Source organism: Pongo pygmaeus, chromosome 11 (assembly GCF_028885625.2).
Source record: "Pongo pygmaeus isolate AG05252 chromosome 11, NHGRI_mPonPyg2-v2.0_pri, whole genome shotgun sequence".
Classification (NCBI taxonomy): Eukaryota; Metazoa; Chordata; class Mammalia; order Primates; family Hominidae; genus Pongo; species Pongo pygmaeus.
The window spans coordinates 78,584,687-78,610,926 of NC_072384.2; the positions used below are offsets into that span (position 1 = coordinate 78,584,687).

The 26,240-nt window shown below is 37.6% G+C and overlaps 1 protein-coding gene across 2 annotated transcripts in view; it reads right to left on the reverse strand.

The window, feature by feature from the left end:
• Window positions 1-26,240, reverse strand: part of CCDC141 (coiled-coil domain containing 141) — a 218,010-nt gene that overhangs the window by 68,619 nt on the left and 123,151 nt on the right. For both annotated transcript variants that reach the window (XM_054477409.2, XM_054477408.1), the window contains exons 7-8: window positions 19,480-19,674; window positions 6,134-6,306 (exon numbers count right to left, since the gene is read on the reverse strand). In XM_054477409.2, coding sequence (XP_054333384.1) covers window positions 6,134-6,306; window positions 19,480-19,674 — 368 coding nt within the window. The remainder of the gene's footprint in view (window positions 1-6,133; window positions 6,307-19,479; window positions 19,675-26,240) is intronic.

Here is a 26,240-nt window from a genome sequence, read left to right on the forward strand (position 1 = left end):
CCCCTCATGCCTGCAGCACACTTCCTTGATGTGCAGCTCCCTGACTGGACATGGGACAGGTTCTCAGGTTCTGGGGATTTGGGGTCAGTTTTATATGGCTTTGATTGTCCCTGAGGCCTGGTGCTGGTATGTCATATAAGATGCTCATATGTACATTTGATAACTTCCTAAATGAACTGAAAGAAAGAAAAACTTTGCAGAGAACTTGGGACTTGAGCTGAAGCTAGAAGCTAGAGTAAATTTTAAGTGCACTAAAATATATATTTTAAAAAAAGGATCCATGTTCATTTAGCCCCCAGGCTTCTTGTTATTGATTAAAGCTGAATGAAAGGAGTAGAAAGACAAAAAACTAGCAACCTAACAGAGTAGTTCAGATCAGCTTTCAAGTACTCACACCACGTGTTACTGCAGTGTGACAGGCAATAGGGCAAGTTATTAAACTTCTCTGTGCCCCAGTTTCCTCATCTGCAAAACAGGGACAATGATAATAATAGTAGCCATTTCACAGGGTGGTTTTGAGGATTAAATTAATTTATGTCTAGAGCACAGAAGTGTTTGCCATTATTGCCAATGAGTCTTTGAGCATAGTGTACCTCCCCCCTCACTTTGTAGTCTTGTCTGACACCTTTCTCCCCCTGCCACCCCCTCCTCCAGCCACACCACCCTTCTCTCTGTGGCACCGTTACTATTGCTCTGCCTGTTCCACTCATCTCCCAGCTGCTTGCAGGGTAGCCCCCTTTGTTCTTAGAGAGTCCTTCTCTGACTACAATGTCTAAAATGATCTCCTGCTCAGTCACTCTATCTCATTTCCCTTTTATATTGTTTCATAGTACTCATTCCTGGGTAAGAGCATCTTATGTATTTGATTTATCTGTTGGCTATTTCTTACCACCAGAATAGTATAAGCACCACGAAGATGGACACTTCACATTCGATGCTTGGGAACAACTGATTTACAAAAGACACTCAATAAATATTTCTGCATAAACAAATGAAGAAAGGGATCATGTTCTGCTCCAAAAAGTTCATAACCATGCACAATATCAACCAAAGGAAGTAGCAGTAGCCAACACAAATGAAAATTGTGGGAAAACAAAGCAAAATCCAATTAACTCCTGTTTTATGTCTCTGTAAAATATGAAAATATGAAGATCTACATTAAGAAGGCAGTAAGTGTTGGATCAACACTTGCTGGCTTTTTGTATGTTTTTGAGCTCTGAATTGGTAACTGAACTGAGAGAAAAAAACGAGGTCCTCATTTTTGTCCCATTATAGAAAACTTTCCCCTCACACAAGGTCCTGGATCCAGCATTTCCAATCACCACAGATTCCTGTGTCTTAATAAATGCAAAATTATGCTTGGTAGCAGGCCGTCTTTGGTTTTTCTTTAGACTTGGTTCTCAAGGATGATGCTTAGGGAGAGATGAGGAAGGCTGGAAGCCAGGGGCTTTCAACCTCACTATAAGTTTGGCCATTTCTATGATTTAAGTATGGTTTGTCCTCACCAAAACTCATATTGAGGCTTGGTTCTCAATGAGGTGATGTTGGGAGGTGGTGTCTTCAAGAAGTAAATAACATGGTCATTAAGATGGATTAATGTATGTTTCATAAAACTGGGTTAGTTCTCTCAGGAATAGATTAGTTCCCACTACAGCAGGTTGTTATAAAGCGAGGCTGCCTCTTGTGTTTTTCCCTTTTTTCACACATACCTGGTTTCCTTTCAGTTTTCCATCATGTTATGAGGCAGCATGAGGTTCTTACCAGAGGCTGACCAGATGTGGCCACCCAATCTTGGCCTTCCAGCCTCCAGAATCATGAGCTAGATAAACTTCTTTCTTTTATATACTACCAGTCTCAGGTATTCTTCTACAGCAACAGAAAATGGACTAAGACAACTGTTATTACATACACTTGTAAGCATCATAAAGAATGCACTAAAATGCCTTTAAAATTAAAGTGGTTATGTGACAGATATTGTACTCCAAAAAGATAACAACTATTTAATAATGACTTGGAATTATCGTCAGATTAAATGCAGGAAATAGAAAAGGCAAGAAAACATGTAAATAACCACAATTTGCTTTCTGAAGCTGCTCAAACTTCAAATGTATTTGATTCCATGATAGTAAAACAGTGTAAATCTCTTCCTAATAAAGTAGTGATTACCGAACAATAATGAAAGGGTCTCAGATTTACTAAGGAAGCTTCATCTCAGATAAATGTAAACTTCTGAGGTCCTATTTTTTGACTAACAGAAAAAAAAATCAGATCAAAGGGCCTCTGAAATTCCTACCTGCCTCAATACTAAATTAAGCCTTTTATTACATTAAGATAAGTGTTTATCTTCCCTATTTCAAATATTACCTTTCCAGTTAGTGAAAATGAATAGAATTTGATACAACTGACTGTGTTGTAATCATCTGAAACAACCATATTACTCTCAGTATTTTTTTAAGCTCTTTATATATAAAGTAAAAAAGTATAGTTATACACTGTATAACATTTCAATCAACAATGGTGGTCCCAAAAGATTATAATACTGTATTTTTACTGTACTTTTTCTATGTTTAGATACATGAATACCATTGTGTTTCATTTGCCTATAATATTCAATACAGTAACATGCTGCACAAGTCTGCAGCCTAGGAACAATAGGCTAGCCTAGCTATGTAGTAGGCTATACCATGTCTAAGTATGTGTAGGTATGTGTATAAGATGTGTGTAAGTGCACTCTGTGATGTTCACACGACAGCAGAATCACCTAAGACTCATTTCTCAGAATGTATCCTCACTGTTAAGCGATGTATCACTGTACTTGTTTATTGAGCCCTCTCTATGTGCTGATGGTGGTGCACATAGAGAGGGCTCAATAAACAAGTGAGTTTGTGCTCAACTGGTGGTGCTGTCTCATTCAATTTAAAAAAAAACTCTATAAAATGTATATCTTCATTTTAAAAAGAGAAAACTGAGATTCAGAGAAATTAAGTTTAAATGTCATGGCATTGTTTTGGCACTCAGAATGTATGAACTAAAATTCCTTTAACGCGAAGTCTTGGGTTTCTTATCCATACCAGTTTTTTGGTGTCTGGTAATAGCAACCTTAATAAATTGTGTCCCATGAGTGTGGCTGGCACTCAGAAGTCTCAGAAGCTATTGTGATGTTCAACAATATCTGCTTTGCTCTGTTGAAATTTCCATTGATTTCCATTGCCAGCATTCTAAACTCCATCTTCACTCTAGCAGTGGCTGCACTTGAAATATTATCCTTACATTCTATTTCTTTCCTGTGATGGTGACTCAGTTCATTGATCACATAAATTATTAGATGAGGAAAGGAAGCAAATCCCAAACAGAATGCATGGGATTGAGGTCAGTAGCAATGTATGGCTCTAGTTTGCAACCGACAGTCTAATGCATTTCAGTTCAATTTTTAATGGGTTCTTATTCTAGATCTACCTTCTGAATCCAAAAATGTCCTTTGCCAAGAAACAATTTTATTTTATCTTCAGCTCCTCCTGCAAAATGAAAATAGTATTGATTTATAAAATATTATAAAATCTCGAGGAAACCAAATACCTTGGAACTACAATGTTGACAGAAACCATATTGCTAATGATTTTCTTAAACCCACTTACCTAAGCATTCATTCAAGCTTTTGAAATGGTACCTAATTATTTCTTCTTCTATTGAACCCAGTCTGCGTCATGAAAAACAGGATTGTAGATGTCTCTTTGAAAAACAATAATTATGTAAAAATTAAGACCAAAAAGAGCAAAAGAGGTAAAAAGAAAACTGGTATGGATAAGGAAACTAAGACTAGTGTCAAGGGAGTTTAATTTCATACATGTAGAGTGTCAAAAACAATGCCATGAAATTTAAACTTAACTTCTCTGAATCTCAGTTTCCTGTTTATGAAATGAAGATGTCCATTTCATAGAGTTTTTTGCTTGTTTGTTTGTTTGTTTTTTGTAGTTGAATGAGACAGCACCACTCTTGGCACATAAAGAAGCAAATAAACATATCAGCCATTACAAAATGGATGGCTAAAAATAGTCAATAAAACCTCAAACATAGAATGTATATAAAACAAAAGCAGCTTTCCTCTTATATTTGTTTTGAAAACAAAGAATTACTGATTAGAGCAAACAGGATAAAATTCAGCAGTAAAAAGTTGTGACTACTTTTCTAACTCCAGGAGTTAAGCATCAAAACTAAATAGGGAACTTCAGTTTCTGGTCAAGAGGCAGGGACTGGATTTACCCTCATGCCTTAACCAACTAGAAAAACAAGTACATGAGCAATGGTTTTCAGACACTAAACAATTAGTAGCACAGGGCAGTGATCTGTTAGAGAAGGAAAACACATGAGATGAGCCTTATGATTGCACTAGTTTATTGCCTGGAAGGTAATTTTTAGATCAAAGCTCAGAGAGGTGGAACTAAGCAGAGCCTGGAGTTCTTGCTGAGTTGAGAAGACAGGAACCAGGCTTTGGGTCAAGGCATCTCGAATTTGTGGGCAGGGTACCAGATAGGAAAGAGTAACCCACAAACAGAACTCCAGAGATTTGGGTAGAGGTCTTCAGCTACATGGTGATCTCCCCATGCGTGAAAGGAACCTTTCCACAGCCAGGGAACATGCCGCAAGTAAAGAGTAGCCTGACCAGAGAAATAACATCTGTCTGTGCTTTGTTAAACTGAGACTGGACCATTTTGAAATTATAACTGGAAACCTCACCGCTTAATTCAGTCATCATATGACTCAAATCAATGTCCAACATGTACCCCAAGTCCAGGCACAATAAGTGTCTCTTCTACCCCATAGGATGTTTTCTGCATTGTTCAAGACATTTATACATTCTGGAAAAGCTGGAAAAGAGGAGGAGGAGGAGGAGTTCCTGTATCCATATTTTGTGCCTGGATGGGAGGAAACACCTTGAAACTGCTGAAGCCTAGTGGACACCCCTATTACCTAATGCACAGCTTGGAGCTAAAGTAAAGAAACTTAGTAAAAAACATAGTTATTCATTTTTCAAAGGGGAGAACCCCTTGTCTTCATAGTCTCAACTTTTTGGCTTTTATTGGAAGACCTTGGATTATTTCTAATCTTAGTTGTGCATGTAGCACAACTTGTTTGTAGCAAACATCACAAACTCTGGGTTAAATACCTCTGTCCAGATTCAGACTGTCTTCTGGAAAGAAGGTTCCCCAAACCCAAAGTTACCAAATCAACACCTTTAAACTCATCTAAAATCAAACAGAACAAGGGTTTAAACAGAAATAAAATGATTTTATCACATTTCACTTATTTCATGGTTCTTCAAATTGAATGTCTTTGAGTTTCAAGGAGATTGTAGACATGGAAGGTGAAAAACTGGGTTTAACCCATTTATAATTCTTTTTGTCTCTCTCTGTGAAAAATGTAAGCCCTGCTTTCATTTCTTCCTGGTCAATATGCATTCCACTATCTGCTCTGTCATTTCCCCTTTGTCTTCCTGTTCTTTCCCATACTTTCCTACTGCATTCTCTCTCTGTTTCTCAAGGTCTTTCTCTCTCTTCATGTCCACTAAGCTCAACACTGAGGCATTCACCAAATATGCTTATAAAACAGGCCCACCTAGAGCATTGTTCAAGAGCATGGGGTCTGGTGCCCATGCTGTTGGATTAATAATTGTCACTGTTTACTTAGGGTTTTGCATGGTGAGCCACCAAGGTCATAACTGGAAGGAAATTCTGGTATTTTGTTTTCTTCCAGTAAGAAAAAGACAGGACAGGATAGACTCAAGACTCATGAACCAAAGGGAAGGAGCTATTCCATAAAGATGCTAGGGTTTGAAAAGGCTTGGGAACTAAAGCTCTGTTTCTTATTTTGTCCATTCCCTTTCCCCTCCTCAGAAACGAGTAAACAGAAAGCTTTAGCATATGTAAGTCTCCAGGCTCAGAATATGGCCTCACTTCTGGATGAGCAATGGCTGTGTTCAGAATAGCTGTTGATCAAACTTCAATAGATCCTTTTAAGCCATATCATAATGCAGCAAAACATCAGAACCAGAAAAAGACAATCATGCATCTTATTTTTTAGCACGTTGTGGAAACTGTGAAAAAGCTTGTTACACTGAGAAATCAACTTTACTCACCTGCAGGAGTCTACTTGGCTGATTAAGGTTTGTCCCTTTTGCAAAGCATCAGCTGTGCAGTCTTTAATTTTTCTGTATAATTCCTCATGCCTCGCTGCCAAAACAGCCAGACTTAAACCCTCTGATTTAAGGAGCTTAAGGTAAGCTTCAACTCTTCCAAGTACATCAAATGCCTGCCAAAGAAAACATACTTTCATTTTCTGCTTCTCTAGTTTAAAATCTACATCAACGTGTACACAAAACACTGGCAATTAAACCAGGTCAAACAATTTATTAGTTTCATTGTAACAAAAAACAACCATCTTAAACTTGGAAGGTTGTTGGAAAACAGATGTATAGTTTTTTAGGGTTCCATTTAGGGAAACTGATCGTAGCTTAGTTCAGCATAACTAAATGTCAATACCATAAAATCACCAAAATAGTTTACATTGAGAATGTATCTATACAACACAAAGAGTTATAACTGGAGAATTCGGAGAGTCAGTCTGGTTTATTTTGTACATTTTACACTGTATACAAATAATAGATGAGTTATTTAAAAATATTATACAGGCTTTTATGGCAAGAATGTTTCTGTAATATTCTTTAGAGGAAATTTCCCAGTAAATACCACTTTGCTCTTGAAACACTGTAGGGAAATATTCAAGAAATTATGAATGTCCTTTTTTTCTCTTGCTTTTGCAGATATAAGACCTTCAGCCTACTCCATCCAAGGCATCCGTCTTCAGAAGAGATTAGAATTTTGTTTTGAAGCCATGCAAAGAGTAAGACCAAAGTAATATTTAGCTTCTGACATGCAGAAATAGGATTATGCATAAAAAACATAGCCTTGCAAACCAAGATATTGTCTTGAGAGAAGATTTTAAAATTCCTTTATTTTCTTCCTTTATTAGCAGATCAACAACCCAGCATGCAGGATTAAGCTTATAGAATTAACATAAAATAGAGAGGAGTTAGCCACTGGGCCATTAAGGCTTAGCTGGTATTAAGATGGAGGAGTGTATGATACAAAGGCAATGAAAGAATACTGTGGGTATATGAGGAGAAAGAGAAAAAGCAGAGTGCAGTCATCTTTGTAAGTCTCCTGATATCTCACCTAACGTCTCTAGGAATAATTTCGACCTCGAGAACAAATGGTACATTGAAGAAAATCTGAATGGCATGGGAGGTCTTGCCACATTGCCCTTTAGCACTATTGGAAGAAGCCACCTTATGGAATGTTCCATACCAATCTGGAAAATAGTCCTAACACAGTCAGCTGGGCAGTGCTGTGTAGTCAGGCAGGGCCTTGAAGTGTAGTCTCCCTGGGTTGCTAAGTTGGAAGCCAGTGAGCTTGCCAGGAGCCGACCAGTAGAGCAGGAAGGCCCCACAGAAGACCCTAGGTAAGGATCCCAGACCAAAAGAAATGAGAACAGGTGGGCTCATGAGTCCAGTACCACTAAGACCTGAAGGAGACCAGGCGAGCAAGGTTGAGCTGGTGCTGGGGCAACACAGGCGAAGCCAAATGTAGAGGCTATGGTCATGGAGGTACACAAATGTACTCATGCCTCTGTGCCTGCTGCCGTCTCAGGGGGTGAGATCTAGTGGCAGAATTGGAACTGGACAAAATTCGAACTTATGAATGAAATCACTCAAACAGTGTCTTACTACTTATACACTGATATTCTATTTTCCCACCAATGTCCTCATGTCTCCCATGTCTGCAATTCTGTTTATTTAGAATATTTAAAACAAAATCATTCTCACTTATTTAGCAGTGAAGAGGAAGTTATAATGATAACTATAGTTTAATAAGAATGGACTACGTGCTTGCTTCAATACTGTGTGTTGCACAATTTTTACTCAGTCAATGAATACTGAATGCCTGCTTAGTTCCAGGCACATTCTTCTTAACCGTCCTAAGAGGAAGTAAGAAATTATCCCCATTATATGACTGGGAAAACTGAGTCTCAGAGAGGTTAAGTAAATTGTAGAAAGTGACACTTCTACCAAGGAGCAGATTTCGGATTTATACCCAATTTCCTGACTCTGAGACCACTGCTCTTAAATCCTGGGCCGTGGTGCCATGTGGCAAAGGATTACCTCAGAAGACTTAAGAAGGAAGGGCTATGCCAGAGAAAGTTGTAATCTTGGGTGGAAAAGGAGGGATTTTAAAACTTACTTTTTGTAAATATGTCTCTGCCTTTCCTTCTTATAGGTTAGAAAAGATACAGAGAAAGGTTGAGAGATTTCTCTTATACTATAAGACTGTAAAAGAAAGAGAACTTAATTAAAGAAACTTTGAACTTGAAGAACTCTTCTTTATCTGATTCTTTTGCTTCCCTGCGGTTGGCAATGGAGCCAAGTGCAACAAAATGTTGATGTTAGAAAAGAAGATGATTGGCTAGGCACGGTGGCTCACACCTGTAATCCTAGCACTTTGGGAGGCCAAGGCGGGTGGATCACCTGAGGTCAGGAATTCGAGACCAGTCTGGCCAATATGGTGAAGCCTCGTCTCTGTTAAAAATTAAAAAAAAATTAGCCAGGTGTGGTGGCACGCACCTGTAATCCCAGCAACTTGTGAGACTGAGGCAGGAGAATCACTAGAACCCGGGAGGTGGAGGTTGCAGTGAGCTGAGATCACACCATCGCACTCTAGCCTGGGCAACAAGAGTGAAACTCCGTCTCAAAAAAAAAAAAAAAAAAAAAAAAAGAAAGAAGATGATTTAATGACTTTCTCTATCCTTCCATAACCCATTGAAACATCATTTGCCAATAACCACTGTTTCTGAAAATTTTAAATACATTTTAAAATTTGTATAACTTATTTTGAATAAAGTGGAGTTTGTTGTTAATTGAGGGTCAGGTTTTTTGTTTTGTTTTGTTTTCTGAGACAGAGTCTCACTCTGTCACCAGGCTGGAGTGCAGTGGTGTGATCTCAGCTCACCACAACCTCCGCCTCCTGGGTTCAAGTGATTCTCGTGCCTCAGCCTCCTGAGTAGCTGGGATTATAGGCACACACCACCACACCCAGCTCATTTTTTTATTTTTAGTAGAGATGGGTTTCATCATGTTGGCCAGGCTGGTCTCGAACTCCTGACCTTGTGATCTGCCTGCGTCGGCCTCCCAAAGTGCTGGGATTACAGGTGTGAGCCACTGCGCCTGGCCGAGGGTTAGTTTTAAAGTGAATGCCTAAAGCAAAAATCTGGCATAGTCAAAATCATCTTCAACTCCCTTAAATCACCCTTAAAGTTTAACATATGTGAATTAGTGCATATAGTAACACATATTCACATTTAGAATTGAGAACCCCTGAGCTACACTAAAGGAAGAAATAAAAGGAAAGTCTGTAAGTAAATGTCACAGCCTTCTCGCCTTTCTTCCCTTAAGATAATTCTCAAGTTTTCAGTGTGAATGGAGAAAGAATAGAAAATTCCAAAGTGTTTTTTCTTGCCTACACACTTAACCCCATTTTCTAATATAAAGCTACTATAACCTTAATACATGTCATGTTTGTTGTTTTGAGAATTAGGAAGAAAAATATATAAAAGTAAGTGGGTTTCGTGGCAAACATATAGTAGGTACTTGGAAAATATTGGCTGTTATTCTAAATCTTGATTGATTGAGCCCATCTTTAAAAAGTCACTGAGAAGAGCATGGCCACCTGGTGCCTGTCATTCATCCCTCATGGGCTTTTCCTCTGTGGCCCCACTGAACATCTGCCACTCTCAAATCCTCAGGCATTGGTCTCATCTTTATTGGAATTAGATGCTAAAACCACAACGTCATTGAATGCATGTGTGATACCACTCCACCCCCTCCTGAATGTTATAATAAAAGTATTACTTCCTAGTAAAATGGAAATAAATTGAAAGACTAAGCATTCACTAGAAGGAGGGAATGATATATCAAGGACAAAGATAGACCATAATTAGAATCAAAATAGTCAAATTATCTTCCAGAGCTTTTTCTCAAATGTGTAAGGAAAATATTTACTATAAATTGTTCCATGTATCACACTTAATAGAACTACAGCAGTAGAAAGGAGGTGAGTGATTTTATTCCTTCATTAGCTCAACAAATACATTTGTAGAATACCTATTGGTACGATGGGCTGGATACTGACCTCAATCCTAACCAAACCCTAATAGGAATAATCTGCAGACATAGAAATAAGAGTTAAATTTCTGGACTTTAACAGGAAGCTACTTTCAAGAAGACTATACTGTCTGTGATTGTCTGAATTATACACAAAGCTCATCTCTCTTATTCCCATGCAGAATTTGCCAGTTCCATGTGCCAGTTCCAGAAATGATCTAAGTATCATTGCTCTCACTTAATCTACCCTCAAAAAAGAACTGAGTGCTTTTCTATTTACCATATCCATAAAGAACCTGATATACCGGATCCAGCATGGAAAGACTCCCTTTGCTGCACACACAGTACAGAACATATTATTTCTGGCAATAAGAACACTGTGACCCCCATGTAAACTCCTTTGGAAGTAGTGTTTTCCCTTTAGTCTTTTTTGCTTCACATATCTCTCTTTCTTCAAACCTTATATGTGCAAGTCAAATAAAGCTACTACGACGGGATTGGGAAAAAAGGATATAGGACAAGGATAATATTTTATCCCTCTGATTCCTAGCTCTTCTTGAACATTTTATATGTACTATTCAGTTTTTAGGCAGACAAGAAGATGAATCAGCTCTTTTCGGTCTTGTTTTGGTAAAGACTAAGGAGTTGCTTTGTGTTTGTTCTTTACAAAACCAATAAAGACCTTTCCTTTTTCACTTGCTTGGTACAGGACCCAAGGCAGCCTGCACCAAATCAAATAGAGATAGTATCAGGACATGGCACATTTCATTCTTTTAAAAATATCTACAAGACGAATTCAAACAAGAGCCGTGAGTCATCTAGCAGAATTCTATCATGCTGTTTCACAAAGGTGTTTAATAAGTAACGTTGTTTGCTTCTTGACTAATCAACTTGAAGAGAGTCAACATTAAACAGGAACAACAACAGAAAGAAAACAGCAGAACCTAGAAAATTTCCTTCTACGAGTCTAGTGGCTGGAGAGAGTTTTGTTGGAATGCTTATAACTACCAAAAACACAAAACTCAGCTAAAGTGCTGAGTTGAGTCTAATTAGTGCTTCTAATTAGAGCACCAGATTCCATTACCTATAGAGATTCAGATTTCCCTTAGGTTCTGTTACAAAGACCAAAAGCTTCAGTTTCCTTTCCTATACATCACCTGAGAGAACTTCTGGTGGTTCCCACTCTGGGGAACTGATTCCTAATTCAGGTCCTCCCCACATCTGCCCAAGCTTTCAAATGCCATGAAGGCCAGAGTATAGGGGTGATGTGATTTTTAAGCTCCCAGTATTTGCTGTCCCCTGCTGCAGCTCCAGCTTATTCCTTGCCTGTCAAAGGCAGTTGCTGCTGGACCCCAGAGCTCCCTCCTTGTTCCAGGGTGAATTCATGGTATTAATGAGAGGTATTAAATACCATTAGCACCTATGGAAGCTTTTGTCTCATAATCTGGAAAGCTGAGAAAACACTGGAATAAAAGAGGTTTGGGATTGAAAATGGTATGTATCTGAAGCATTTTATCAACAAGGAATGGAGGAAGTTTATGCATTGACCATCTCTTGTTCTGAGGAATACAACCAGACCCATTCAATAGCACTTTAGGCAGCTAGTTACTATTTATAATTTCTGGTTTCTTTTCTCTAAGTTGACCTAAATGACTTTAAGATGATCTTGGGAATATTAATGTAGAAAATGTCCATTTATAATGTGTAAAGCACTTATTTTTTCACTTATTCAAAAAACATTGAAATCTATGGACTATGTACTCAGCTATGTGCTGGGAATGTGAAAATGAACAAAAACATTACATCACATTAGAGATATAAAGACAAAATAATGGCTAGCAATTAGTGAGTGCTTAGCAGTTCTGTGCTGTAGCCATATATTAACTTACTTAGACAGCACAATGTTCTTGTAAGGCACCAATAGTACTTCTATTTTACAGGTTAAAAAAGCCAATGCACAGGGAAGTTAAGTGACTGCCCAAGGTCATAGAGCTAATAAATGTCCGAGAGCAGATTCATACTCAGGCTTTCTGGCTCCAAAATCTGCTGTTATTTTGGCAGTGTCATGCTAGTAAACATTTCTAATTTTCACTTAATACCCTACAATTCCATTTATTTTACACTCCAACTGTATCCCAAAAAGATTGTGTACAATTTATCACCAATTATAAGAACTTTTATTATTGAATGAGACTCTCTGAAGTAGATGAGGATTATTAGACTGATTTTATAAAAGAGAAAACTCAAGCTCAAAATGTAAATTGATGTGTCACATGGCCAGTCATTTATTTATTCATCCGACAAAAGTTTTTTGAACACATGTGACACACAAAGAAGATTAGGACATAATCTCTCTCTAAGGCGTACAGAGAAATATTATGGAAATGATACAAAATAAGCAATTAGTGCTGCCTGGAGATGTCTCAGAGGAGGCACTATGTGTAGATGACAAGCCCTTTACACAGCACGACCTGCCTTCTCCAATATGATGCAGAGATGAAGCTTAAAATTTGTGTTCCTTGTATATTAATTAAATTATCTTCTTTCAAAATGGTCAAGTCCCAAGTACCTTGGATCAATATAATCTCCTATGAACAATTTCATGTAGTTGGCCTTGAAACTCTACAGTTTATAATATTTCACTGCTCTTAGTCATTCAAATAATTATTGAACACCCACTAACTAGAAGTCACTGTTCTAGGTGTTCTGGTGAACACAAAGTGAAAAGGACATGTTTCTTACCCTCAAGGAATTTTAATTTAGCAAAAGAAATCTACCCAGAAATAAATAACTATAATACTAGGCAGAATGTGTTTACTGCCAACAGAGAGATGCAACAATCTGATACTGCACATAGAAGAGAAACCAATTAATACACACTTAAATTAGAAGTCCATTGACGGCTTAAATGTGAAAGGTATTCATGAGCGAGGACAATAAAATTGAACGTCTTGATTATCAGACTATTAGATTTGAACTGAGTTGTGAGCTCTCATGAGACACTTAAGATGTTAAAGATGTTTCTTTTTCTATAATTTTTCTATGCTATATCTATTTTAATAATTGTATGCTAATAATGTAGCCATATTTATTAAATACTTGCTGTGGTTTAAATAGCCTGACCTCTGAGCTCTAAAATCAAAGGTTTCTAAACGCTACAGTCATCATTCTGTCAGAGGGAGTACAGGAAGAGGGTAAATTAAGACATCATCTGCTTCTTGTGGTGAGGTTTGCATCATCATTACTTTTTCAATTCTTAAATATCTCTGCATATATAAAGACATGTTCAGCATAAAATAGAAACTCCTTAGCATGCTATTCAAAATGCTTCCTGATTTCCCCACCTGCTTCTACCACCTTTGTCTCTCATCACTTTAGGTGTACACCCTACATTCCTGGCAAATTGAATTATCTTAGGTTCCCCAAACATGGCACGACTTTGTACCATCCAGCCCTTCCTCAACCCTTCTTGCCCCATCCTTTCAAACTTAACTCAGTGATCACCTCCTCTGGGGAGCCTTCCTTGACTCTTTTTCCCTGAGCCAGGTTAAGGTCTCCGCTCTGTGTGTCCTAATGCTTTGGGCTTACTCCATCATAGCTTTCCCACAACCCAGTGCACTTCTGTTCCCTTGCCTCTCGTCTAAACTTGACTGAGAAGGCCTGGAAAGCAGGGATTATATCTTTCATTGCTTTCACTCAAGTACCCATTTGATTCATGGCAAGAATAGGAACACAACATATTAGCTGAATGCAAATATGGAAGAAGGGAGGGAACATAAGTGGCTTTAGTTATTTCTAAGAGAAAGGGGAGTTGTTCTGAAAAAGAGGAATTTAAGACAGGCTGCTGAGGAATTATGAAACTGAAAGTAATTATATTTTCCTTGATATCTAATAACATTTAGCCTATTTCTTGAATTCATTTATATTACCTCAATAAGTTCCTTCTGCATAGTATTTTTTTAGGTACTCTACTTGAGCAGGTTTTTTTAAAATTTCAATCTATAGAACAACTGGACCATTTTAATTAATTTTTTTCATCAGCTGGGCCTAAAATGTGTTTATTTTGAAAATGGTAAGATCCCATATATATCATGTATATATAAATGAAAAAAGTATACCAAATTCCATGCTTAATTATTTTGTTTGCATCTGAAACAATGATGTTGCTATAAGCATTACTGTGGATCACTGTAAATATCTGGAAAAAGCAACGTCATCTTCTTAAAGGACATTAATGTTTCAATAGCTATGGCAGAAACAATGGAAGCTATGACAATTATTACATTTCAAACTACTTTTTGTGTGTTTCTTTGGCCACCCCAACTTTTGCTTCATCTTTGCTTTCAGGCTGACCACCCAAAAATCAGACCATGTTCATAAAATGGATTTGGCCTCAGTTTCCTCTGCTTGCTTTCTTCAATGAAATCATGTGCCTGGGAATGGAAGGCATAGGACACTATACGTTATGACCAATCAGTTATGTTTTACAGTTTTGGGTTCAATTGCAGCTGTCCTGTAAATACAGGCTCACCCCATTCTGTTTTTGAAACATATTATATATTTATCTCTGATTCAAACTACAATCCCTTAACAATGATAAATACGTTTGGGGTGATCAATAAATATCAACCAGAGCTTGTTTTCTGTGAACACACTAGAAGTATAATAAATAATCTATAATCCCGAAGGATGAATATTTTGGAGGATCGAGATGAGTTATTCTAATAGGTGCTATATTCATATTTCATGCCATGTTCTCATAAGTCTTAGTAACATCTGATAATTAGAGGAACTTTTCTCCAATCAGCTATCAGTCAATGTCGACAACTGACACTTACTTGTATATTCTGCTAAGTGATTTAACAAATAGGTTCATTCACCAAACACATTAGGAAACTCTAAAAAGAACAGGAAGTATATCAGATTCTTGAGTTATATGGCTCACTCCACTTGAATCCAGTGGTTGGTTTACAGCAAGCAGCAAGTTCCTAATGCTGTCTCAACATCGCCACCTGCTGCTCACTCCAGGTCCAAACATCCGTATCTCAAGCCACAGGCTGCCAGACACTTCCTCTGGATGAGAAACATTCCTGAACCTTGGGTAATCATCAAACCCTAGCAGAATTAAAGGTAATCAATTGCACTCCTGGAGCCACTGGACAAAGGCAGTGGGGGAACTGTTGTCAATGTGGGCAATTAAGTGATAATTATATTTTACTGAATTTCACAAATTTTGTAAGTTTTGTTCTCTGCTATTTATTTTCCAGCATTTAGAACAATGCCTGACACATAGCAGTGGCTCAATAAATATATACTAAATACGTGAATATCTAAACAGAAGGGTAATTATTCTCATGAATTCACCTTTAAATAATAAAATAAATTATTGTAAAATATTTCTAGTAAATAATAATATCCCTATCTAGAATTGTTAGAGAGGGGAATGAATGAAAATGAAAGGAGGTGGGGCATGGTGGCTCACACCTATAATCCCAGCACTTTGGGAGGCCAAGGAGGGTGGATCCCTTGAGCCCAGGAGCTCACGACAAGCCTGAGCAACATGGCAAAACCCCATCTCTACAAAAAAATGCAAAAAATTAGCCTGGTGTGGTGGCGTCCCAGTTGCCTGGGAGGCTGAGGTAGGAGGATTACCTGAGCCCTGGAGGTCAAGGCTACAGTGAGCTGTGATCATGCCACTGCACTTCACCCTCGGTGACAGTGAGACCCTGTCCCCACCCCCTGAAAAAAAAAAAAAGAAAGAAAATGAAAGGAAAGGGGGGAAGAGGGACTCCTCAATGATTTTAACCAGAAATATAAAACCTGGATGAAAAAAGAAATACATACGATATGAGAAAATTACTAACAGTCTATTCTGCAGATAAAATTGGATATTTATTCTTTTTATTTTAACCAAATTCAAAAAAGTAAAAAGTATATTTAAAAAATCATATATTTCACTTTTTACCAAGCAGATATTCAAGCTATCCCACTCATTCATTTATATATTGCCCATTATACTAACAAATTTGATATATTAGTATTTGACATAGAAATTGAAAAAGTATATTGACCTAGCTTCAACGAATTTGGAACAAGAAGTTGTTTGCTGAAAAATAATTCCACTTTTCAAGAATGAAATTGATTTTCAAGGAAAGTACCTTTTTGTAAAGTGCTGACTTCATCTTTTATTCCTGCAGTGCTAACATCCGATTTGCATGTGCTGGGAGAGAAAATTCTGCATGGATCTCTTGTGCTCCTACACATCTCACTGGTAGGTCAAGAATACAGGACTCTGATCCCTTTATATCTGGGCCACTTCTCAGTGTTGGGTCTGCAACTAGCAACCTTCAGGATTGAGGTGATGTTGCCCTCCAAGACAAAGAGCAGGCGTGCTTCCTATTTGCTGTAAAACTACAGATTCCCCAAGCTTAGGGTTCCTCTCCTGAACCCCACCTGCTGCAGGTGCATATATATATCCACCTGGGCCCAACTGCATCACTCAGGGGGAATTGGGGCTGGGAGAACTGATGGGGCATGCTGACACTCTGCCTGCTGCTTTGCTATAATCAATCACCTCTGAGCCAGAGGTCAGGTGTCTTCTGTAATCATCCATGAAACTGTGATAAATTAACATGTTAGCTTGAATGTAAGGTAAAATCTCAAACCCCTCACAGTTCTTGAGAGCATGACTTCATCTAAGAACAGGAATGTTCACAATTAGGAAACCCAGTGCACTCAAGGCACAACAAAGTGAATTTTCAAGAGGAAAATTCAGTGTTTCAGAGATAATTGATTATATAAACTGAACATACCTTTTCACTAGTGTAAACAGAATTTTATTCTAGAAAAAACATTTTAAGGGATTTTGAAATTATATTAATTTTAAAACTTCAGTTCTTTAAACTAGGGCTATGAGTGTCATGCTAAAAATTGGGTAAAGTGGTCACATTTTTGTAAAATTTGGAGGTTTTACAATATAAATAAAAAAGAAAAATACCATTTATAAGCCACAAGAAGACTTTTCTTCTTTAAGTAGATTTACACAACATAATTTCGTCATTTATTTTACTTAATAATATAGTTATTTTACTTAATAACATAGTAAAAAATTCATTTCAACAGTCATGATTAAACATCTACATTCCAAACTCCAGCTTCTATTTTTGCTGAGGTAGAAATATCCATCATCTTTCACACTGAGTTCTTAGATTTGGAGTCAGAAATTATTTCCTTGATGCTTTGAAAAGGGAGAAAGGATTTTAACACTATTCTGAGTGCCACTTGGCTATAGAACCTGCTATAGTATGGATAAATCCCAGTGGAGCTTATTATAATTTGTATAGTTAGCATGCTATGGCTTTCAAATGATAAAATGGGGAATCTAGAAATCAAAAGTCTTTGTGATTATGAAACATAAATTCTCTACTCCAATCTGACCTGAATTACTGTATGAGTTTGAGAAAGTAACCACTCTCTTCTTCTCCCTTTTTTTTTAAAAAAAAAAAAAAACGCTTTTGCAGGAGATATTCCTTCTCTGTTAAAACCCAGAAAAATATCCCGGCAAAGTACAAAATAATGAGAGCAGAGAAAACAAGAGTAAGAGAATGGGAATGAAAGAGAGAAACTACATTTTGCAAGGCTGTAAACTATAGGGTTTGTACTGGAAGCATTGTTTTATAGCAATATGTTTGATAACTGTTTTCCTTAGAAACAATATTAACTGACTTGTAGATGACCCACTCATTTTGAAAAATGAACATGCAGTTTAAATTTAAAAGTCTCTTATTCAAAAACAGAATTAGTGAGGAGAAACTTAACTAGCACCTAACATCTAATTAGTTCAATAGCTCCAGTAATATGGTATATCTGTTTCCTCCCTTAAAACAAAGAAATCCCAAATGACAAATATATCTGACAATAAATCTTTAACATTTTATCACAATTTAGCACTTCTGTTTTGAAATTTTACTATTTATTTTTTCAAAAAGTTTCTTATTAGTAAAGAAGTTCAAAATTAAGTCACTATTTTGATATACACCAGGACATTGTATTCAGGGTGTTGATGTTGTGATTTTAGATCACAATGTACCTAGCTTCCAGGGTTTCCTCATTCATTTCCTGCCACATTGTCTGTTTTGAAAACATCAGTGAAATTTAAGGTATGAAACAATTCCAAAAACACCGTCTGAAGGTGTATATTACATTGGGAAAGGTAGAAAAAATTTTCAAATAAGATCACCAGCCTCATATACTGAGCCGTACTCAAGTGATGTGAACAGGTGAACATTGCCACTTAGCAGGAACCACCTGCTGCAATCAATGTCCAATGAATCAGAGAGGAGAAGCAGAGCACTTCTCCAACTCAAGAAGACCTGGAGATGGGCCACAGCCAGATTTCACTCTGGCTGACTTAAAAAGGCAAGACCAAGGTGGAACAATCGGGCTAAGGCACTGTTTCTAGCCTTATGGCTTGTGTGCAAAAAGGCTTGCAATATTCATATATATTTTACCTGGTAAATAAAAGAGGATGAAAAAAAGGAGGGCCTTCGGTAAAAATTTTAAGGTATTTTTAAACCTTGATACGTTTATGATAATTCTCTTCCTCCATGGGAAACACTATAATGTGGGCACAAGTGTCCCCCCGAAACAGACCAGTGGCAGCTGTAAGATAAAACCCTCATGAGGCTAGGCATGGTGGCTCACAGCTACAATTTCAGCATTTTGGGAGGCCGAGGCAGGAGGATCACTTGAGCCCAGGAGTTTAAGGCCAGCCTGCACAACATAGCAAGACCCTGTCTCTACCAAAAAAAAAAAAAAAAAAAGTCAAGCATGGCGGCTTGTGCCTATGATTCCGGCTACGTGGGAGGCTGAGGTGGGACAATCACTTGAGTCCGGGAGGTCGAGGCTGCAGTAAGCTATGATCACGCCACTACACTCCAGCCAGGGTGACAGAGCCGGGCCCTTTCTCAAAACAACAAAAACCATCCAACGAACCAAACCAAACCAAACAAAACAAAAAAACAAAAAACCCTCATGAGGTTTGTTTGTTGTTTTTAAAGTCACCTTTTACATGTGAAAACAGTCTTTTAGTTTTGAGAATCAAATAATGGCCATAATAGGAATACATATTGAAGCTCTCTTTGCTGCTATCAGTTTTGAAATTTTACATGGAGTTTTGACTTCTGTGATGTGCTCCAGTCAGTTGAAGTAATGGGTCTTTTACTGGTCTGCCTGATTACCGAAAATTATCAACTTGACTTCACACTGACCTTGTTAGCACTGTTAAAAAATTCATTCGCCTTCTTTAACCAGGTATTCCTTTCCACCATAAGTTGACCAAATTCTTCTTGAAGCTGACTGAGTTTCTGGTGAGAGAGCTGGAGGTGTTCTTTCTCCACGTAGTCCTTTGACAGCAGAATTCTCAGTGCCTCACTCTTCAGCTTCTCAACAGCAGAATTCCATTCCTGCAAGAGATCATTCTTATTGTTTATTTTATACATCTCCCCTGTTACGGACCAAATGCTTGTGTCCCCCCCAAATTCCTCTGCTGAAATCTAACCCCCAAGGTGACGACATTAGGAAGTAAGGCTTTGGGAGATGATTAGTGACCTTATGAAAGAGGCCTGAGAGGGCTGCCTTGCCCCTTTCACCATGTGAGGATACAGTAAGTTGGCAGTCTGCAACCCAGAAGAGGGTTTTCACCACAACTCTACCGTTCTGGCACCCTGATCTCAAACTTCCCACACCCAGGACAATGAGACATAAATATCTGTTGTATACAAGCCATTCAGTCTATGTTACTTTGTTATAGAAACTCAGATTGACAAAGACACCTCTTTTTGTAATTTCTGATAAGATTCAGAGAATATTTAGATATGCTGAGTATATCAGAAATCTGCCATTCGATTTTCAAATCATGAAATTGTAGTAAATACTGTAGTGGTAAATGCCTCACTACAGGTTTGAGTACCATGTAGATGTGGTGGGAAAAGACACAGAAAGAGGCTAAAAAGGGAGAGTAGAAAGAGGCAGGAAGTTGGGATGAGTGACTGGCAGAGCTCCCAGCTGACCTGAATACAGGTCACTTCCATTTCTGTGAACTCCACCTAAAAATATACCCCCTATACAATGAACAACAGTTTTAAATCTTGAACTCATTTTGTCCAATGTTTATTCACTTAAGTATAAAAACATATCTTTCCCACAATTCAGTCTCACTGTCAATGCAGGTAAATGTGTACAAGAAATGAAGAGAAATCACATGTCTTATGACTGTTGTTTTTGTGTCTGCCTACACGTACAGCTATTAGGTTGGTACAAAGGTAATTGCGGTTTTTGCCATTAAAAGTAATTACCTTTGCACCAACCTAATAAAATGAAGTTCTGTTACTCCTCATAAAATGAATAGCTGTTATTGTTCGGTATTTCCTCCTTCATGATATCAGTTTCACCTCTCAAGGCTTCACTCTTAATGGTATATAGACCTTTCAGAAAATGAAAAGAGGTAGCTTTTTACTTTTTGTTGCATGAGAATGGAAAAACATTAAACAGAATTAAAATATGAGTTGGAGTAAATCAAACATATTTACATTCAATTTATTTGAAGGGAAATTCAAGTTTCTTGCAAAAGTCCTGAAGTCAGACCCACGGTCATAAAAGAATGATTATCTCTAATATGGCTGTCTTGTTAGTGAATCTTCTGGTATCCATATAAGCTGAGGTTGAATGATAGGCATAGGCTACTTGTGAAGCGTCGAAAATTTAGCACAAGATTTCAGAAGTCTCAGTCTGACTCCATCCTGCCTTGTTCTACCAGTACAAAGTATCCTATTATTAAGTTACATTTGTTATATTACATTGTGTAAAATAAGTACAATTTTAGCACAATTTGCCATTATTGTTTCCATTCATTCATTTTACAAAGTAACTACTATGGTACTACTGTGTACCCAGTACTATGCTAAGACAGATGCCTTGGGGAATATAAAGAAAGAATAAAATGGCTTGTGCGGTGGCTCACGTCTGTAATCCCAGCACTTTGGGAGGCCAAGGCAAGCAGATCGCTCGAGCCCAGGAGTTTGAGACCAGCCTGGGCAACATGGCAAAACCCTGTCTGTACAAAAAATACAAAAAATTAGCTGGGCATAGTGGCGCATGCTTGTAGTTCCAGCTACTCGGTGGGGCTGAGGTGGGAGGATTGCTTGAGACCAGGAAGTCGAGGCTGCAGTGAATTGTGATCATGTCACTGAACTCCAGACAGACACACACACACACTCAATAGTATTTTAAATAACAATTAGCAGGTGTTAAGATAGAAACTGTACATATTGTTTTGTGGTGTCCATGGAACCTGTTATAGTTTTAGGTGCAAGAGAAAAACATTTTGATCAATGAATACAGGAGTATAAAATGTAGAGTAAGAAATTTGAATTATTTGAAGTATCAGTCATATAAAATTGTGGCTTATAACTATAATCTTCAAAAACCCTTAAATTAGATATTATTATTTTTTCTAGTATTGACATAGGTTCAGAAGAGTATGCTACTCAAGGTTACATATCCAGTAAGAGGCAGTACCAGGACTAGTTCACAGGTCTTTGTCTCATGCTACCTTCCAGGGAACTGAGGATAGACTCCAAAATCTGCAATTTCTCAGTGCATGCAAAAGCAACACTCTTAAGCATGGATATGGGCTACGTGAGTCCTCAAGATCTTTCAATTTTTAAAGAGCTATTGTGTCCCCACTTAAGGAAAACTAATATGTGCCAAGATGTTCTTTCATAAAGCACTTTTATTACCGCTACCACTTAAAAACCATTACTTTAACCTACTGGGAATGAGCAAATATTTTTAAAACAGTACAATTTCTGGCACACATAATAAGCACTCACTAAATGTTAGTCCCACTTTTCTGCCCATCAGTTTTGGTTCATTAGCTCTCTAAAATGTGTTCTTTATTTATGGGTATTCCCATTACCCAGTTGTAAAATAATGGCAGTGAAATGTTTCCCAAAATGTTATTGATTAGTGTTAAGTATTGATCAGTCGTATGAGATGAAACAAAGTAAAACGGGTTTTTTTGTGGTTTTTGTTTGTTTGTTCTTGTTTTTTTACTGCAGTACTTCTTGGCATCTTTAATGTATTAACGTGCATTGAGAATCTCCTAGAGGAAAGCGTGGTGTGGAATATTTTGGACAAACTCTCTTGATTAATAAACTGTTTGCTAGTCATCTCAGGGGACCAATGCTCCAGTTGGAACAGTGTTGGGGAAAAACGTTCTATAGCTAAGAGCAGCTGAATCACCAACTGGGTTCACCAGCTCTCACAAGTCTTTCTGTTTCTTTCTTTGTTTTGTCCCAGTTCTCCAGCTCCTCTGTTAGTTCATTTCCTCTCTTTGTACCATCCTTTCTTCTTCTGTCTGTTAAGATCTGTGGGGCATTAATACTCAAACTGAGGTGGAGAAATACTTAATGTGTAAAGATGCAGAATAAAGCAGGTAATTCTTTAAAAAGATTTGGCATTGATCAGAACTTTCTGTGTGATTAGGGGGAGACTACTTAATGAATATGGAGAAGCTGGGGAGGGCCTAGAAAAACAGGGGCAAGGAAAATGCAGAAGTTAGGATGTGAAGAAATGAAATATAGCCATTGCGTGCTCAGTGTAACAACACTAAGCTCTAGGATGTTGTCTTAACTCTCTGCAAGATGGTAAGGGTTGATTTTTCTTTCTGTATGTTAGTGGTGTGCTAAATGCTTTATATGCATTATCTCATTTAATTTTTATCATATCCCTATGAGGTAGGAACTGTTATTATCTTCATTTTACAGATGGAGTAACTGGGGCCAAGGGAGATTACCAACTTGCCCAAGATGTCAACAATAGTAAGAGAAAGAGCCAAATTTCAAACTCAGGTAGTTTGACTCTACAATCTACTATCTCAACCAGATTTCCAGCCCCAGCTCTTCTCAGTCTTGACATACTGTTTATCTCATCAAAGAATGATTAACCATATTATTTTGGAATTGCCTAGGTAAAACTTCCATATGGCCTGGACAAGACCTCGGAGGTGATAAAAATCTTGTATAACCCTGGGATTCTCAGATTTGAAATCAGAAGGCTTGCTATTTCAGAATAAACACAAAGCTAATATAGATATAGTTGAAAATTTACAGCCCATACTCAGACTTAGTTTTGCTTAGCAACTGGACCAAAATAATAAACCTCTTCTCTATGAATAAGAAGAGAAATACCTGTTCTCCAACGATGTTCATAAATCTGCCTTCACTATAAATTTTGCAAACATTAAAGAGAGACCTTTGGAGTAGAGCCAAGTCTTTGAAAACCCACTTTAACCTTGTGCTTGACATCATGCTATAAAAAGTGGACTGTGACCTTCCAAAGAAACTGTAAAGGGCCATTTTGTGCCTCTTATGTTTTTTTGTTCTCCATCCCCAGTCTTCTTAATTACATTTTCACATAAACTCTGTGGGTATTAAATGAAGCTGGGTCCATTCAATATTTCTATTCAATCTTCTCAGAAAATTGGTTCTGTTTTCTTTGGGCAGTCTATAGGCAGTTTCTGATGCATTTCTATACCATTCTGGTAATGTATTTATTTCCCCAGCCATTTTTCATAGGGGACACTTCCACCAGTTTATTTTTAAGATGAAACTTTCCAGAGCAATTTGAATCCATCACACTATTTAAAAAATATAGTTGTCACCCTTGTCAAGGCTAGAGGAGCCCAATGGAGAAAATCTCGTTCTGTTTTCTCTAAGCCGTTGCTGCCTGCCTGCTAAGTGTTAAACTTCTAACAGGGTCTCAGTCACTTTGCAATAAAATATTTCCAGTAATTGTCCCCACCAGCAGAAAGCCAAAGCCTTCCATTTCCTTGGCTTTTCAATTTGACAGAGATGCGTGCATATCTCCGACCTGATACAGACGCCAGGCCCTGTGTGTTCCCAGGTTGGTGGTGTCTCCATAGGTCACTCTGTTATTTTCATTTTTCACTCACAGTAGGAACCTTTTTAACTGTACCTTTCAGTATTCCATTTCCTGAGGAAATTGAGCTTTTCTTGGATCCCTTGATTGAAAGGGTACTTTTAAGAGGATTAGTGCTGACAGACAAGAAGGCGAAAAAGATTTCTTCTTTCCTTCCCCCCACTGCTAGTCCTCGCTTAGCTCTTTAAATGAAGTTATGAATGGGCATAACAATTATCCAGCAAGCAGATCCAAAAAGTAAGAATATTAGCTGCTCCAACTGAAAAGAAAAAATAATAATAACCACAGTATGTTTAGTAAGCTTTTGCTCACACAAAAACTTCCCTGTGTATGAGGGGATTTTAACCATTCAACATCAGGTGGTAAATTTTCATTATAAGCTTGACTTCAGAATATAAGTTTTAAGTGGGGGAAAGGTGGACCAAAAAACAATAGGGAATATATTTTAAAACTACTAAAAAATATTAACCGTGGAGATTACTGGCCAAAATCAAATCTGGCAGAAGCATGTATTGAGTTCATGTATAGTTCCCAAAGCATGGCTGATTCCTAGACCATCTCATTAGATATAGCCTATTTCTTGTTTAACCCTCAAGTCTACAGTTCCATTCAGAACAACTAGAATTAACTCATTGACACAAAATCATAGAATTTTACATGATTGCATTAGCAGATGGTAAAACAAACCTGGCAATTTTAATCATAGAATATTTGAAAGTCGGCTTAAGATTTTTTTTTTTTTTTTTTACAGAAATGTTTATGCTTTTGAAGAGTGGCATTGAGCCCTTTAGAAGTTGAAACTCTGATTATGTCAAGTTGGATTATAAATTGGGTGGTAGTTTCTTCTCCTCATGCTCCCTTCAGGGGCATTTCTATGCTGACCTATACAAATGTCAGGGTCATTCTGGAGAGAAGTGTCTTGCCTCAGTCTCCCATGCTTGCTGAGTTCAGTGTCTACACACCATATGAACTTTGCCCTCACTATGAAGCAGTCCAGCAAAGGCACAGATTGCAAACAGGAAGAACGGTGATTTTGCATTTCACCTAGAGGTGAAAGAAGTGTGCTGTTTCACCTCCCAGACATATGGTAGAAAATCATTGCGATTGAACCGGGGAGAGCTTGTGGGTAAGAGCAAAGAACTCCAGCTAGAGGTACACCTTTTATTCCAAGCTTGTTAAGTAGCTTCAGGAAGAAGATTTTGCTTTTTGAGCCTTACTTTTACTTCAGTGCAATGACAGTCACCACTATTTGGTACATTTCTGCTTCTCTAGTGACTCATCTGTTAATTCAGTGACAAATTAGCTGTGCTTCAAGTTCCTGGATTTCATGTCCTCCTAAAATGTGGGATACTGGCTGTTTGATCCAGAAACTAACCTTATCAGCATTGGAATTGCAAGTCTATAATAGAAGTGACAGATATCACCAAATTAATTTCTGAGTATTAGTTGCTGCCTTCTTATCTTAGTTCATTTAGATATTTTAGTTGGATATTTAGTTAGTTTATTTTAGTTCATTCAGATATTTTTAAAGTTGCAGGAAAATAGCCCATGACTCGGAAATCTCTTGTTTCCCTTATTCTCTTCAGTGTTTGGCCACTGAGTGGACCCACTAAGCAGCACTTTAGCAGCATGAAGCAGGGTGCTTGTTGCTAATAAATACTGAAGCAAATGGCTATGTGGCAAAATAAAATTTGAAAATAAAATAAAATCACAACACACTGTGCTCATAAACAAATCTTCAAAATAGTGATTGGAGCACAAATGCATTTATTCTTTCTTCCTTCGTTCAACATAGATGAAAATTTAATTACACAGGAATTCTGGGGAAAATATTCCCAAGATTTGTGTATTCCAAGAACTGTTTTCTTCTTTAGTGTCTTGTCCCTGTTTTTCTTAGATTTCTTCTTCCTATATTAATCATGTTTTCTTCTAGTTAAGTAACAGAGCCTGGTTGGTGTTTCCATTTTAAATTAAATTTAATAAAAGTCTAGCTGGCCAAAATACTTGCATCTAACACAACTTGCCTACA